The following is a 12,822-nucleotide window of genomic DNA, read 5'->3' on the forward strand; positions in this document are numbered from 1 at the left end:
CTAGTATCGTGTGGATGGGGGTCAGGATTGATGCTCAATCCCTCACGGTGCCCAGGGTGCCCCAAACGTCCACAGTGGTGGTGGGGGACACTGGAGACACTTGCCGAGCAGAGTCCTGCACATCTTCCCATCTCACGCTAAGACAGCTCCAAAAAAGGGCGTCCCCTTTTATACACAGAGAAACTCAGAGTCGTCTGAAGATCACCGGCTGGACATCACCAGGTGCCCCGAGGCAGGGACATGACAGGCACCCCCGCCCCCTCCACCACAGGGCGGCTGAGCAGGTGCAGGCAGCCACGCGCTTTGCTCCTGAGCATGGATGGATAATGAGGGTTAATGTCAGTGAAGTGCCTCAGAAAGGAAACTGGGAGAGAACAACCGTCTCAACTTGACAATGGACACAGAGCCAGTCAATGTTTTGTGTTTGTGCTACAGCAAGGGGTGGGGAGAGAAGACCCCCTGGGCAGCTTTCTGCAGTGGATGGCCAAGGAGCTCCTGAGGTGGGGCTCTGGCGACAGGCTATAAGCTCCTTTATCCAGGATTTTACAGGCAAGAGGAACCTGGGAGCCCCCGTGCTCCAGAGTCAGGTCAGCTGGGCAACCACAGCTCCCAGTACCCTCAAGGGCCCATCTGGAACCACTGGAGGCAGCAGTCTTGATTCTGAGGGTACAGGAGGTGACTATTCAGTCCTAACTGACTGGAGCCAGGGCCGGCAGGAGAGGCCAGCACCAAGTGGCAAATATTTTCAGCTTTGCAGGCCAGAGGGTCTCTGCTGCAACTACTCAACTCCACCAGTGAAAGCAGCCACAGACTAGAGGTCAACATATGGGTGAAGCTACGCACCAATAAAACTTTATTTATAAAAGTGAAATTTGAGTTTTCTCTAACTTGCCACACCACATGCTCATCTTTTGATCCCCACCCACACCCCAATCTTTAAAAATGTACAAATCATTCTCAGTTTGCAGACCATACAAAAATAGTTGGCCAGACTTGCCCTGCAGGACCCAGCTTTTGACCCCTGCTCTGGAAGGAGAAAGCACACGAATACCTGAAACACACGTAGGCGAGCCAAATGTGAAAGTTTGGCGTTTAATGTGTTAGCACAGAGGCAGGATGACAGAAAAGGGACAATGGATAGGCAGGGGCTTCCTCAGAGCCTAAACAAGGCAATGAGCCAACCAATAAAGTAGTCCCTAAAATTAGGGAAGTGGAAATTCTGCCCCTGGGTTATGTTCTGATGAAGGTGCGAGAAGGAACTGGCCCCAAACACTGATGGGGTGGGGCAGCTCTGGCTGGCTTAGCAGGAAAGAAGTCCTGGGATCCCCCCCCCCTCCCTAAAATCTGGTTGAGGACCTGCGTGTCCTGGAGCGCCAGCTGCCCTGAACGACTTCCCTTTCACTGGTCCTGCCTCTGACATGCCTCCGCTTGTTATGTGCAAGGCCAGACGCCCTAGGCAGCCTGGACTAGTTATGGGGGCAGCAGAGCTTGCACGAGTTGGGAACTGCTGCCCCATTTCAGCGTCCCAAAGCCTGAGAGGTGATGTCTGGCACCACTACACATGGCCGCCCCATGGCCAATGGTCATCCCCGGCTGCACCCCTCTCCTTCCCACCGCAGGGGCCTGCGCAGCCGGGGCAGCTCTGCGAGGGAGCCCCGCGCAGTGCCAGGATGCCTGGCTTGCTCGGAGCGCCGCGTGCCACTTGTTCAGTAATTTCACGCTCTGCCGCCTGGCAATGTAAGCGTGGAGGCCCAATCTAAGGCTGCACTTCCCAAATGTCACTTGTTTGTGAACACATGGCTGAACCCAAAATTGCTTTTAATATCTGGGCAGTCCCGACCGGCCCTGCTCAGTTTCGCCTCTGACAGCACCTCCAGGACAAGCCCGGGCCCCAGGTTTATGGCTTAATCGCAGCTCCCGCCACACCAGGTCACGGCACACACAGGTCCCACAGATTCCCTGCCTTGAGCCTTACTATCCACGTGCTCCCATCGTAAAGCACACAAAGAAAACCACACGCCTGCGATATTTAATTACTCCTTTCCATCAAGTGGGGAAATCCTGACATTCACATGTCTCCTCTCTTGATGATGCCCAGGGTCTCAGCCTGTATGGTCTGGCCTCAACTTTCTGAATTAGGTGTGATAAGCCCAACACTTTTAAATTCTGGGAATGCCTTTCCCGACTTCCTTGCTACAAAGCCCATTTACTGAAACAGTAAAGCTAGAGAAAAGATTAACTAGAAAAACAGAGGTTAACCAATTCACCTAGACCAGCGCTGCCCAGTTAAAATACAATGCAAGCCACCTTTGTAATCTTACTGTTTATGGTCACCACATTCAAAAAGAGAAGAGAAACAGGTGACATTCACTTTAGTGATGTCTTTTTTATAACCTGAGCTATTCAAACATATCAGTCTACATAGCCGACATACACAGACTTTTGGCGCGATGTTTCCTGTTCGTTGTTAACCCGGGGTCGTGGATGCCACGCACGCTGTGCTCATAGCTCATCTCCATACGACTGGGCCACATCTCAAGGCCACGACACCCCGTGTGGTCAGTGGCCACAATACTGAGCGTCACAACTGAGACTCTTTTGTAAAGGTCTGAGGTCTAGAACGTGCTGGATGTGTCAGGGTCTGGGTTCCAGGTACTCTCCCCACAACACTGATCCCACCGCTTGTCCCAACTCTGGACCCTGACTGGGGCCACCTGAGTGATTCTATGGAGGAGCCCATGGCTCTGATGTGGGAGACTGGCTAGAAACACCGTTTTCACCCTATATGGGCCCAGATGGAGGGGCCCCTCCTGGTCCAGGTGCCCCAGCACCAGAGCGAGATGCCCATGAGTGCCTGGGCCTGTCTTTGCTGTGGAGACATTGGGCCAGAAGGGGCTGAAAGCCGTGAGCCAGGGCCAATCGACCTGGCTCCAGCCTGATGGGAGGCGCCTGCGGGCTTCCTCTGTGGTGGCCAGAACAGGCGCCGATGGCCAGTTACAGTCCCGGGAGGAAGGGCCCTGGTACCAGCAGCTGGGAAAGGGCTGGGCCTGCTGCCCGCCCAACAGCCCTCTTTCCTGCTCCCCCCTCCAAGGTTCCATCATCCCTCACTTACTGGGTGGGCCTGAATTTCACAAATCCTCTGTATATCCTGTCACCTGGACCTCCAAAGACACATCAGCCTCCAGAGGGAGACAAGCAAGTGGAGGGACATGAGGCAGGCTAGACCCCACCCCACTCCGTGGTCTTCCATCTAGGGACCTTGTACCCTCCAAGCTGTCAATCAAAACCACATAGAAGAGGGTGTTGGAGCTAAGGGAATTTGAGAACAAGTACTCAGTTCAGATGTCATATCTGCTAGCCAGTAATCGGCCCTCAGAGAATAGAACTGGCAAATTACAAGAACAAAATTGGCAAATTACTAGGAAAAAAATCAAAGGAGTCTCCTTGCCTTCCAGTAACCTCCAGGGAAGGCAAGGCAGCAGGCAGCCCTCAGGCCCAGAGAACATGTGATCTGCTATGTCAGGGTTCCGCTGGGAGACGGGAGCCCCAGACCCCAGGCCTGCCCAGGCCCTGGCTGCTGCATAGCCACCCACCCCACCCTTAGCCTCCTCCCCGTTCTTCCATGTGAAGAACATTCTGGGGACAAGTTTGCTAAGGATCCCAGACACAGACCCTAATGGAGAGTCGGGGGTCCCAGCTACCACACTGGCCCTGGGCCTGAGGGAGCAGGCTGGGGGGGACCAGCCCCCTTTTTAGAGCCTTCCACGGGGTCAGACAGCACTTACCTGAGTGGCCACCTTGCCGTAATCAATCCACCGCAGAGTAGCAAAATTGGTGGATTCAGCACAGTTGAATCCGTGATTGAAGCCGGCATGGTAGCCATAGGGAAAGGTGATCATGAACTCCCCGGCCTCCTGCGTGATCTGAGGAGGAAGAGGCCGACAGGTGAGGGGAGGCCCAGAGTTAGAAGGAAGGGCTCGCTTGCTGGAAGTGACGCCTCGCCACCAGGAGCCACCAAGGAACACGGAAGGGGGATGTGGGCCCCAGGGGCTCCCAGCACATGCCAGGGAGCCCTGACTTCAGGGGCCAATGGATCCACCAAGTGCAGGGGGCTCTTCCTAACTACGTGAGCTCCAGCCAACTACCCACATGGCTGATCAAACGGGTGGCGGCGTCCAGGTCAACAGCTCGCTCCCAGCCCCTGCTCCCCACAGCCAGCCGGACCCGAGGTGACAGACTGCAGCTACAGAGGGGCTGCTCAGTGCTACCACTCAGGGCCACTTCTCCTTTGCAGTGAGGAATGGGGTCTCCTGCTCTGGAGGCAGGGGGCTGTGCCACACCTCCTACCCACTGGGAAATGTTCCCATACGGTGGGGGCAGGTGGTGCTGGCGGCGGGTGCAGCCTCCTCACAGGACACGGCATGCAGGCAGTGCGGTGTCCTACCCTACGATGACCTAAATCCCCTCCCCGTCGTCAGCCCAGAACGTCCACTCTATTCCAACAGGTGGCTCCTTCCATGAGACAGAAGAAACACATCAACGTGGGGGTGGGGCACAATGTCAAGGTCAGAGCTCTGTAGAGAGAGCTGTTTCTAGACCTATTCGAATGGCCTGGAAAGGCAGACTCCGAAACAGAGACCCTAATTGAGAGCTCGGTGTGAGTGACCGAGGTGGGGCCCACGACGACCCCCAACAAGACTTCTGGAACTGCCACCCCACGGCCTGGAGGACAAGGTGAGGCTGCAGTTTCATCCCTCATCCCGGGACCATGACCACCCTGATCCCCCACTGCCACTGCTGCTCAGCGCCCAACCAAGCACGCCAAGAGACGACACTGCCACAGGCAGACCACAGACAGTGGGCACTGTTCTCACGCGCCAGGACATGAGGAAGGGCCACGGCCCAATCCACAGCTGTGGAAGCTGAGGCTAGAGGCGCGGGAGCGACTCTCTCTGAAGTCGGGCGGGCCTGTCTTTTCTTTGGTTTCCTGTCAGTAGAAGGTACTGAGGAGTCCTGAGTAACCACCGCCCAGACAGGAAACAACCATTCCGGGATCCGGGGAACTCCAGAACGCCCGGTACCATTCACGCCACTGTGCTTTCTGCCACGACAGATTATATTTCTTTCTAGGGTTTCATGTAAATGAAATTGGATGGTCTGTACTCCTGCATCTGGTCTCTTTGCTTTTCGAGATTGATTCATCCCACCATGCGCATCCGTTCTTCCCTCTGTTTGTAAATGGCATTCTGTCGGGTGGCTGTCACTGTTATCCATTCTCCTGTGGACTCTGGGGCTCTGGCAAACAGAGTTGCTGGGAATACTTGTGGGCCGCTCTTCCAGCACGTGCTTGCCTCTCTTTTGAGTAAACAGACACAGAAGGAGCCCTGCAGGGTGTCAGGGCAGGTACACGGGCGACATCTCCAAGAAAGTGCGGAAGGCTTTTCCACAGCGGCCGCCCGTCTGCACCCCCACTGGTGGTGAGTGGCAGTTCCCTCTGCTCCCCTCAGCTGGCATTTGGGGTGTGTGATTTCAGCCGTGTTTGTGGGTGTGCAGAGGGATCTCCTCGTGGCTGTGATCGCCTTTCTCTGAAGTCCACAGACACCACACTGTGTTGGTTCCTGCATATGGCTCCTTGTGCAAAGTGTCTGTTCAAGCCTTTCACCCCTCTCTACTTATCATGTTGTTCATCTTTTTGATTGTTGATTTGTAGGAGTTCTTGGGCCTGCTGATCTTTACTTATTCCCCCAGAGAGATGAGCAGAAATCACTGGATTTGTTTAAGTACCAGCGAGACATCAAATCCTGGCAGGGTTTTGGGGGAGTGGGTGGCAGGAGACGGGGAAAAGTGAGACTTCCAGAAACCAACCAGAGAGTCAAAAATCAATCAAAACTGACACAGCCTGGAGAAAAACCAGGCCTTAAGAACACTAAGATAGTTTTCTTTTCAAATAATGAATTGCACCAATCAAGGGAAGTCAGTGTGCATTAAGTTATATTTTTAAATTCCTGTCCAAGTGACAGCTGTGTGCAGGGAGTGAAGCGTGCGGCAGGAGACGGGCAGAGAATACTCAAGTGTCCCCAAGGTCCCCGCCACCTCGTCCACATAAACGGCCAGCTTTTGCCACAGGACTCAGAGTTGTGTTTTCTTTTGTTTTTTTTTAATGCAATTACTGACTTTCCTATTCTTTCCTATTCTATTTGAGCTGTCCCTAAAAAGTGCTATCTTGCTTTTCCTCCACCAACTTGCATACTCCCCTTCTCTCCTCCAGGGCACGGCCACCCAGTGTAGCATGACCTGGGACACAGCAGGGTCCCAGGGACACCAAGCTTGAGACCCCGGGTGTGGGGGAGATGCCTGCACTCCAGGCTGGGGCAGAATTTGGGGCCGACTTCCCCCTGCCCGACCCCCCACCATAAATCAAGACCTAGAACAGAAAAGGCACTCAGGACGACAAGAAGAGTATGTTACTGTCAGGAAATCTACGTCCCGGTGCTTCATTTAGAGCCCATGGTGTCTGTCCTCATGTCACTGCCGTCAACATTATCCCGACAGTAAATTAGAAGGTGGTAGGCTGGGATGATGGATAGGCCAGGCAGCAAAGTAATAAGGAGTGAGGGAGCGCCAGGCCCCAACGCCACTCATGGAGAAAGCCTGGAACTGAGCTTTCTGTGAGAGCTTGTGCAGAATAAATGAGGAAGTCAATGGCAGCTTCCAGAAATACACACTTTTAATTATTAAAAAGCTCGCTATTGATCTGCTTTTTCTTCTAAAGGTACACACCATTACAGAGATTTATAAGTGGGGTGTGGGAGTCACTCCTTTCAAGGCAGCCAGGAATTCAGATCAGGGACCACTGTCGAGCCCTGACACGGCGTCCATCGGAGCCTCGAGACATGGGCCTTTGCCCCACTGGCCTCCGGAAGAAAAGGGGGCCCACCAGCCAACTCCTGCGACCAGCCTCCCTGCCTAGGAAGCACCACTTCAGAGAATGTTCTTGACAAACCACAGGAGGGAAGTTCTCACTTCCATGAGCAATGCTGCGGTCTGTCTGCGAGGTTCCCGGTAACGAAGGGTGTCCAGAAGACACGTGGAAACCTGCCCTTCCCAGATGGCTGGGAGTGGCCTCCTGGTTTCGGCCCTGACAGAAAGAGCGACCCCCCAATCCGAGCACTAACGCTGTGGGCAGTTTGACTGAAATGTCAGAGTAATTTCTGACTTGCTGCCACTCAGGCAATAGTGAGGCGCAAGGGTCTGATCACGAACTTGCTGCTGCCTGACAAGTGGCTCTTCTGGGCAAACCTTCAGAGACCGAGCTCCCAGGAGCCTGCTCGGCCTACCTGGGCGGTTCTGGCACACGCCTCTTGCCTACACCAACTTGGGGACATAGGTCTAGCCTTTCCGGCCCAGAAGGCTCATCCTTACGGAAGCAATCAGCGGGACTGGACTCCAGAACTCGACCCCAGGGCACAGCCACCACCAGACCCAGGCACCACAAGCCCCATGGGGCCTCAGGTGTCAGCTGATCTGGCCCAGGTGCCCCCGCCACCTGCCTGGGCCCCACAGGGCAGTGGGTTCCCTGGCTTTAGGCCTCATTCCTCACAGCCCTTCGGTCCTGGAGTAGCAAAGTGAATGAGTTCAGTCTTCCAGCTGTGGAAAACCCAGATAGTGCATTTCCAAACAGGTATGCACTCTCTCAAAGGATAGCTGCCCTGGGCCATGGGCGGGGCCATAGATCAAATGGGGCAGCGGGACAGGGGCCTGTCCAGGGTCTTGAGGTCTTCCCCAGCTTCCTGAGAAGTCAGCAGGAGCTATCCCTCCACTCTCCAACCCGACCCTATACCACATTGCAGAGGGGCCGCCCACTGGCCACATGGCACCTAGGTTTGGGTTTGGGAAGGGGCGGGATGGAAAGTCAAGGCCCTACTTGATTCTGCCCTTTTTCGTCCTCACCCTCCACCTGAAGAGTTGGAGGCTGACGGCTCAGCCAATACGGCCTTCCCCTGGCTTGCCCTTGTTCTACAACCTTCTTGAGGGTTAAGAAGCCAGTTTCCTGGGATGTGTGGTTACGTGGGCCTTGGCCCTAGAAGCCCCTCCTGGAGCAGCCCCTACGTACCCGGCTGAATGGGATTCCATACTTCTTGAGGATGATAGGCGAGATGAGGGTCATCTTGTGCCGCAGGAAGGCATCGCAGCCCTGGGAGCTCCCGGGGAAGAACCCTGCAGTGGAAAAGATGGGTGTCAGTCAATGGGCCAAGGCTAGGCCAGGCCAACTCCCTCTGGGCACCTCCTTCCTCCCGTGGAAGCACAGAACACAGCGCCTGCACATGGACCTCCTCACACAGCCCCGTGTGCTCTGCTGGTGGCAGGTGATGGTGAGGCACTGGCCTTCCTTTAGTGAACCCGGAGCAGAGGACAGGCCAGGCTGTCTGTGTGAGAGGACGCTCACCTCCAGCACATACTCACAGTCACAGATGGGGCACAGGGTGCAGTGTGACTGCACAGACACTTCCCCTCCAGCACCCACCAAGAAAACGACCCACTGTGTTGCACACACGTGGTCCCTCAGCCACGTGAGACCGCAGCTGCAGAGACAGGACGCGAGCCGATGCTCTAGAACCGGACAAGCTGCGACCACCGAGGAGAGAGTGATCCCCCCGCACCCACACAACCAAGTCTGCAACAAGGTGCACTGCACACACGGTGCCCAGGGCCACCAAGCCGGCGAGGAGACACAGGCTTGGGCCATCGATCCAACCGCCCAGGCCCCAGACCTTCCGGGGAAACAGCAGAGTACCCACAGCTCCTGTCCCAAACCCTCTGTTACAAAGTTCACCTCTGGGCTTGATTTCTGTCCTAGACTAGCTACCGTGTAGCTAATTTAAGGTAACATTTGTAAACGTAGGAACTCCACCCTCGGCCCTACCTGCTGGAAATTGTGTTTAACACAGTTGAGGGACATTTCCAAACCACTTGCTAGCTGAAGGTCAAATTAATGACACATGTCTTATGGTGAACGAAGCAAGTTCTGGAATTCCATCTGAAGGCTGTGGAATGCCACTCAAATGCTGCTGGGCTTCTAGGACCATCACAGAAAGGTAGCAAAGTAGGGCTGCCATGAGGACTTGGTGAGGAATGTTCCCGAGTGTCCAGCACCCTCCAGGGCTGACCTCAAGGCACAGGCAGCCCTGAGGACCCTTCCAGAAGCTGACCCAGACCTCAATGCACACTCTCGATGTGTCACTGGTTAAAGAGGGCACATGCACGTATGTGGGCGCGTGGGTGCAAGCACACGGCTCCACATACACGCTGACATGGGGGAGTGGGTTCGACGCTTTCCGTACTGGCAGATGGCGCCTGGCTGCAAGGGGACAATGGCAAGGTTCTGGAAAGTCTGAGAGATTACTGAATCCTGCAAGTTTCCTCTGTGCTAAAAGCATTTCAATTAGAGTTATGGCTGCCTGCCGCCCGGCCCGCCGGCCTCTGCACTTCCTCTTTTTAATGCACAGTTGAAGTGGCTCTCATTAAAGCTCTAATAAAGGCGCACATTTTAAGTGATTAGCACCAATAACGCGCCCACACATTAATGCGCTCTCTGTGGGCTCCACAACTCTCCCAGCGAGCCCACTGGAAGTGCAGCTATTCATTTTCCATATTAATCGCACACTCATTCCACCCATCTCAGTAACAGAGTCGGTGACACCTGCCCCCAACAAAGTTTGGAAGGGACACCTAGGAGGGCAGGCGTCACGTGCCCTGCAACCTCCCCGCTTTCCTCCAAGGAGGGGAGAGCAGGCCTGAGTCAGGGGCCACAGAGGAAGGCCTCGCTACCTCTTCCCGACTCTTCTCCGCAACCCAGGGTTTCCCGAATTCGGGCAGCTGCTCCACCCTGCAGAGGAGTGACTTAATGAGTCCATATTTTTTAAGAAGCCACCATGGGTGGCCTCCTGCAGACCTAAGAGCTTGCCTGCTCTTCCTCTTTCAGCCCTAGCCACTAAGCCTCCTACCAGCCACCCAGGTCCTGGCCCGTCAGAGACAACATGGGCAACAGGGCCCTGGCTGCAGAACGGTGCAGGGAGTACGGCCCAGTTCCAGGGAGAGCGGTGCTGGCACCATGGGTGCCGGCGGGTGCCCCCACAGCACCCTGTGTTTAGGTTCTCTAGCTGTCATTCAGATCACCCAAAACCTTTCTTTTCTAATGGAAAAGGCATATTGAGCGAGAACAGACTGCATGGGTAACTGAAGGATTTCAGAGAAGTTGTCAGCCATGTGCTCACCAGTGTGTCCATGCTGATTGCCCCGCACTGTTTTCTCCAGGGCTCTGCAGGTGTGGGAGGCTGAACAGAGGCCACCCAAGATGTCCCCGTCCTAATCCCCGAACCTGTGATGATGACCCTTCCCTGGTAAGAGGGGCTTTGCAGATGGGACTGAGTCAGGGCCCCTGAAATGGGGGACGACCCTGGATTACAGGAGGCCCAGTGTCATCACAGGGTCCTGGTAAGAGGGAGGCGGGAGGCTCAGAGTCAGGGAGATGGAAGAGGCTGCGCTGCTGGCTGTGATGATGGAGGGGGGGCCACAAGCCAGGATGTGGCACCTCTAGAAGCTGGAAAGGGTGAGAAGAGGTTCTTTCCCAGGGCCTATTGAAGGACCAGCCGTGCCCTCACCTGTGACACCTATTTTAGACTTCTGACCTCCAGGACTGTAAAAAAGTGGGTTTCCATGAGGGCAGGGTCCAGGTTTCCAACAGAAATGGTAACACAACACCACCACCCTCCACCTGGGAGGCTGGAGTACCTGCCTCCAGACAAGCCTCCCTCCTTTCTCGGGGGAATTGTGTCACTGGGGTATAGTGTTTGTGATCATGTGCTGTGCACAGCTCTCAGTGCAGCTAGGAAAGGAGGCCCCTATTTTTCCAGAAAGATCCACCATTCCCTTCTCTAATGTCAAAACACCAAAGGGAAGGGGAAGAGAGTGTGCAGTGGGTGTTCTTTGGTGAGGTGTGAGGAGGGGCCAGAGGATGGGGGCCGGCAGTGAGGGATCCTGCACCAACGCTGAGCAATGGCTTCCAGAAGGTTCTGTGGCTGCCTTTGGAGTGCTGGGCTATCAGTCACTGCCGCCCAGAGGGTCAGGATGATCAGATGTCCCTGTGCTGTCCAAGCAACTCCTGAACAATGGGGTCCTCACCCCACCTGGGTGCTGGCTCTCAAGCTGAGGGAGTGCGGGACAAAGAACAGAGTGCCATGACAGGAGTGACAGAAGACAAGCTACCTGGTCCCTTCTTCAGAGTGCTCAGCTGCGTCAGTACCTCCCACCCGGGTGTCTGGCAGGTCCCTAGAGATCCCTCGCCCTGAGGGCCTGCCCTTACCCTGAGTGGTCAATGACCCTCTCCAGACGCAGCCTGGGACCCCCTCTGACAAGTCCTTGCGCCCCAGGAGGCCCCAGGGAGGGTCTGAAAGCAGGTGGTGGGACAGTGGCTGCTGGAGGGGCGTCTGCTGACGGAGGCAGGTGAGTCAGAGCCTCGCACACAAGGCCAGGGGCCTGGCAGCCACCAGCAGCTCCGAGGTCCAGGTGAGGTTGCTCCTAAGTGACTTCTAGTTTCCAGACTGAACAAGAACGTGAACACTTAGGAAAGGGCATGACGCAGTGCCAGGCGGGAGGGAGACAGAACGCGGCTGCGCTTCCTGGCCCGCGGGAGCCTGCAGTCACGTCCAAGGACTCCGTGCTAAGCAACCGGAAAACAAGCGCGTTTAAAGCAATGACATTCTGTGCAGAATCCATGAAGTGACAAACACCCTAGCAGAGGGACCACAGATCTGATCACGAGGATGCAAGGAAATGGGAAAATAAGACAGTGACATCTTGCAGCACATCACTGCTCCCAGAAATTGAAACCCAAACGTATAGCAGACCTGGGAGGCATGACAGCTGCCTCCCCACCCGCCCCCCACCCCCACCCCCACCACAAGTCCCAGGTCCCAGGTCCCGCCCGGCCCAGAGGCGCAGACACCTACCGATTGCCAGCCGCTCCAGGCGCTTGCCGTGCTCCGGTGGGATGGCATACCTAACAAGAGAAGGGGGGTATGTCAGAGACAACCTCCTGTGGCCACCACATTTGAGGGTCCCCGGGAGGCCCGTGTGGCCTCAGGGAGACACACGGCTCGTGCACAGAGCACAAGTGACTGTAGCGGAGGTCAGAGCTGTGACATGCATGAGCAGCAGCAGGGGGTGCTGTCAGGGGAGGAATTCTACACAAAAGGGGGGAGAGGGCTAAGGACCAGGGACCCGGTGAGTTGTGACGGCACTCTCGGAACGCCAAGAGTGGAGGCATTGCCGGTTAAGCGGCACTAAACCTCATGAGGTTTAGTGCCTCAAGCAAAACGTAAAATAAAAGCACTGGACTGGAGCTGCAGGGTAGGGACCCCACCCAGCCAGCGTCACCAGCCCGACCTCCCAGCCCCAAGAGCCAATAGGGAAAGAAGCTCTGGAAGGAGAAAAATTTCATCTGTCACCCACTTCATAAGTTTTATTTTTACACATTTTACATTTGAAAGGCTCTGTCATAAATAAAAAAGATGTAAGGTGGAAGTTTGCAAACAGATGAAGCGAGAGTGACATCCCGCTGATGTTGTGTGGGGCAGCTAGCAGGGCGGGAGGCCTGGGGCGAGGGGTGTGAGAGGCCCCGACCCAACTGACAGGCCACTCCCACCCACCGCAGGGGACTCGGCAAGGTGAAAACCTCAATGTCCAGGCAAAGCAGGCAGAGCTGGGGTGTGGGTCCCTAACAGCACGGAGCGCTGTGCGAGAGCCAAGGGAGGAGGTAAAGGC

General features: G+C 55.6%; 1 protein-coding gene across 3 annotated transcripts in view; it reads right to left on the bottom strand.

Moving 5' to 3' along the window:
- KDM4B (lysine demethylase 4B) overlaps window positions 1-12,822 on the bottom strand; it is a 134,487-nt gene that overhangs the window by 47,455 nt on the left and 74,210 nt on the right. For all 3 annotated transcript variants that reach the window (XM_081076022.1, XM_081076021.1, XM_081076023.1), the window contains exons 7-9: window positions 12,009-12,058; window positions 8,114-8,217; window positions 3,786-3,923 (exon numbers count right to left, since the gene is read on the bottom strand). In XM_081076022.1, the coding sequence (XP_080932148.1) occupies window positions 3,786-3,923; window positions 8,114-8,217; window positions 12,009-12,058 (292 nt within the window). The remainder of the gene's footprint in view (window positions 1-3,785; window positions 3,924-8,113; window positions 8,218-12,008; window positions 12,059-12,822) is intronic.

The sequence above is a fragment of the Rhinolophus hipposideros genome (genome assembly GCF_964194185.1).
Source record: "Rhinolophus hipposideros genome assembly, chromosome: 16".
NCBI lineage: Eukaryota > Metazoa > Chordata > Mammalia > Chiroptera > Rhinolophidae > Rhinolophus > Rhinolophus hipposideros.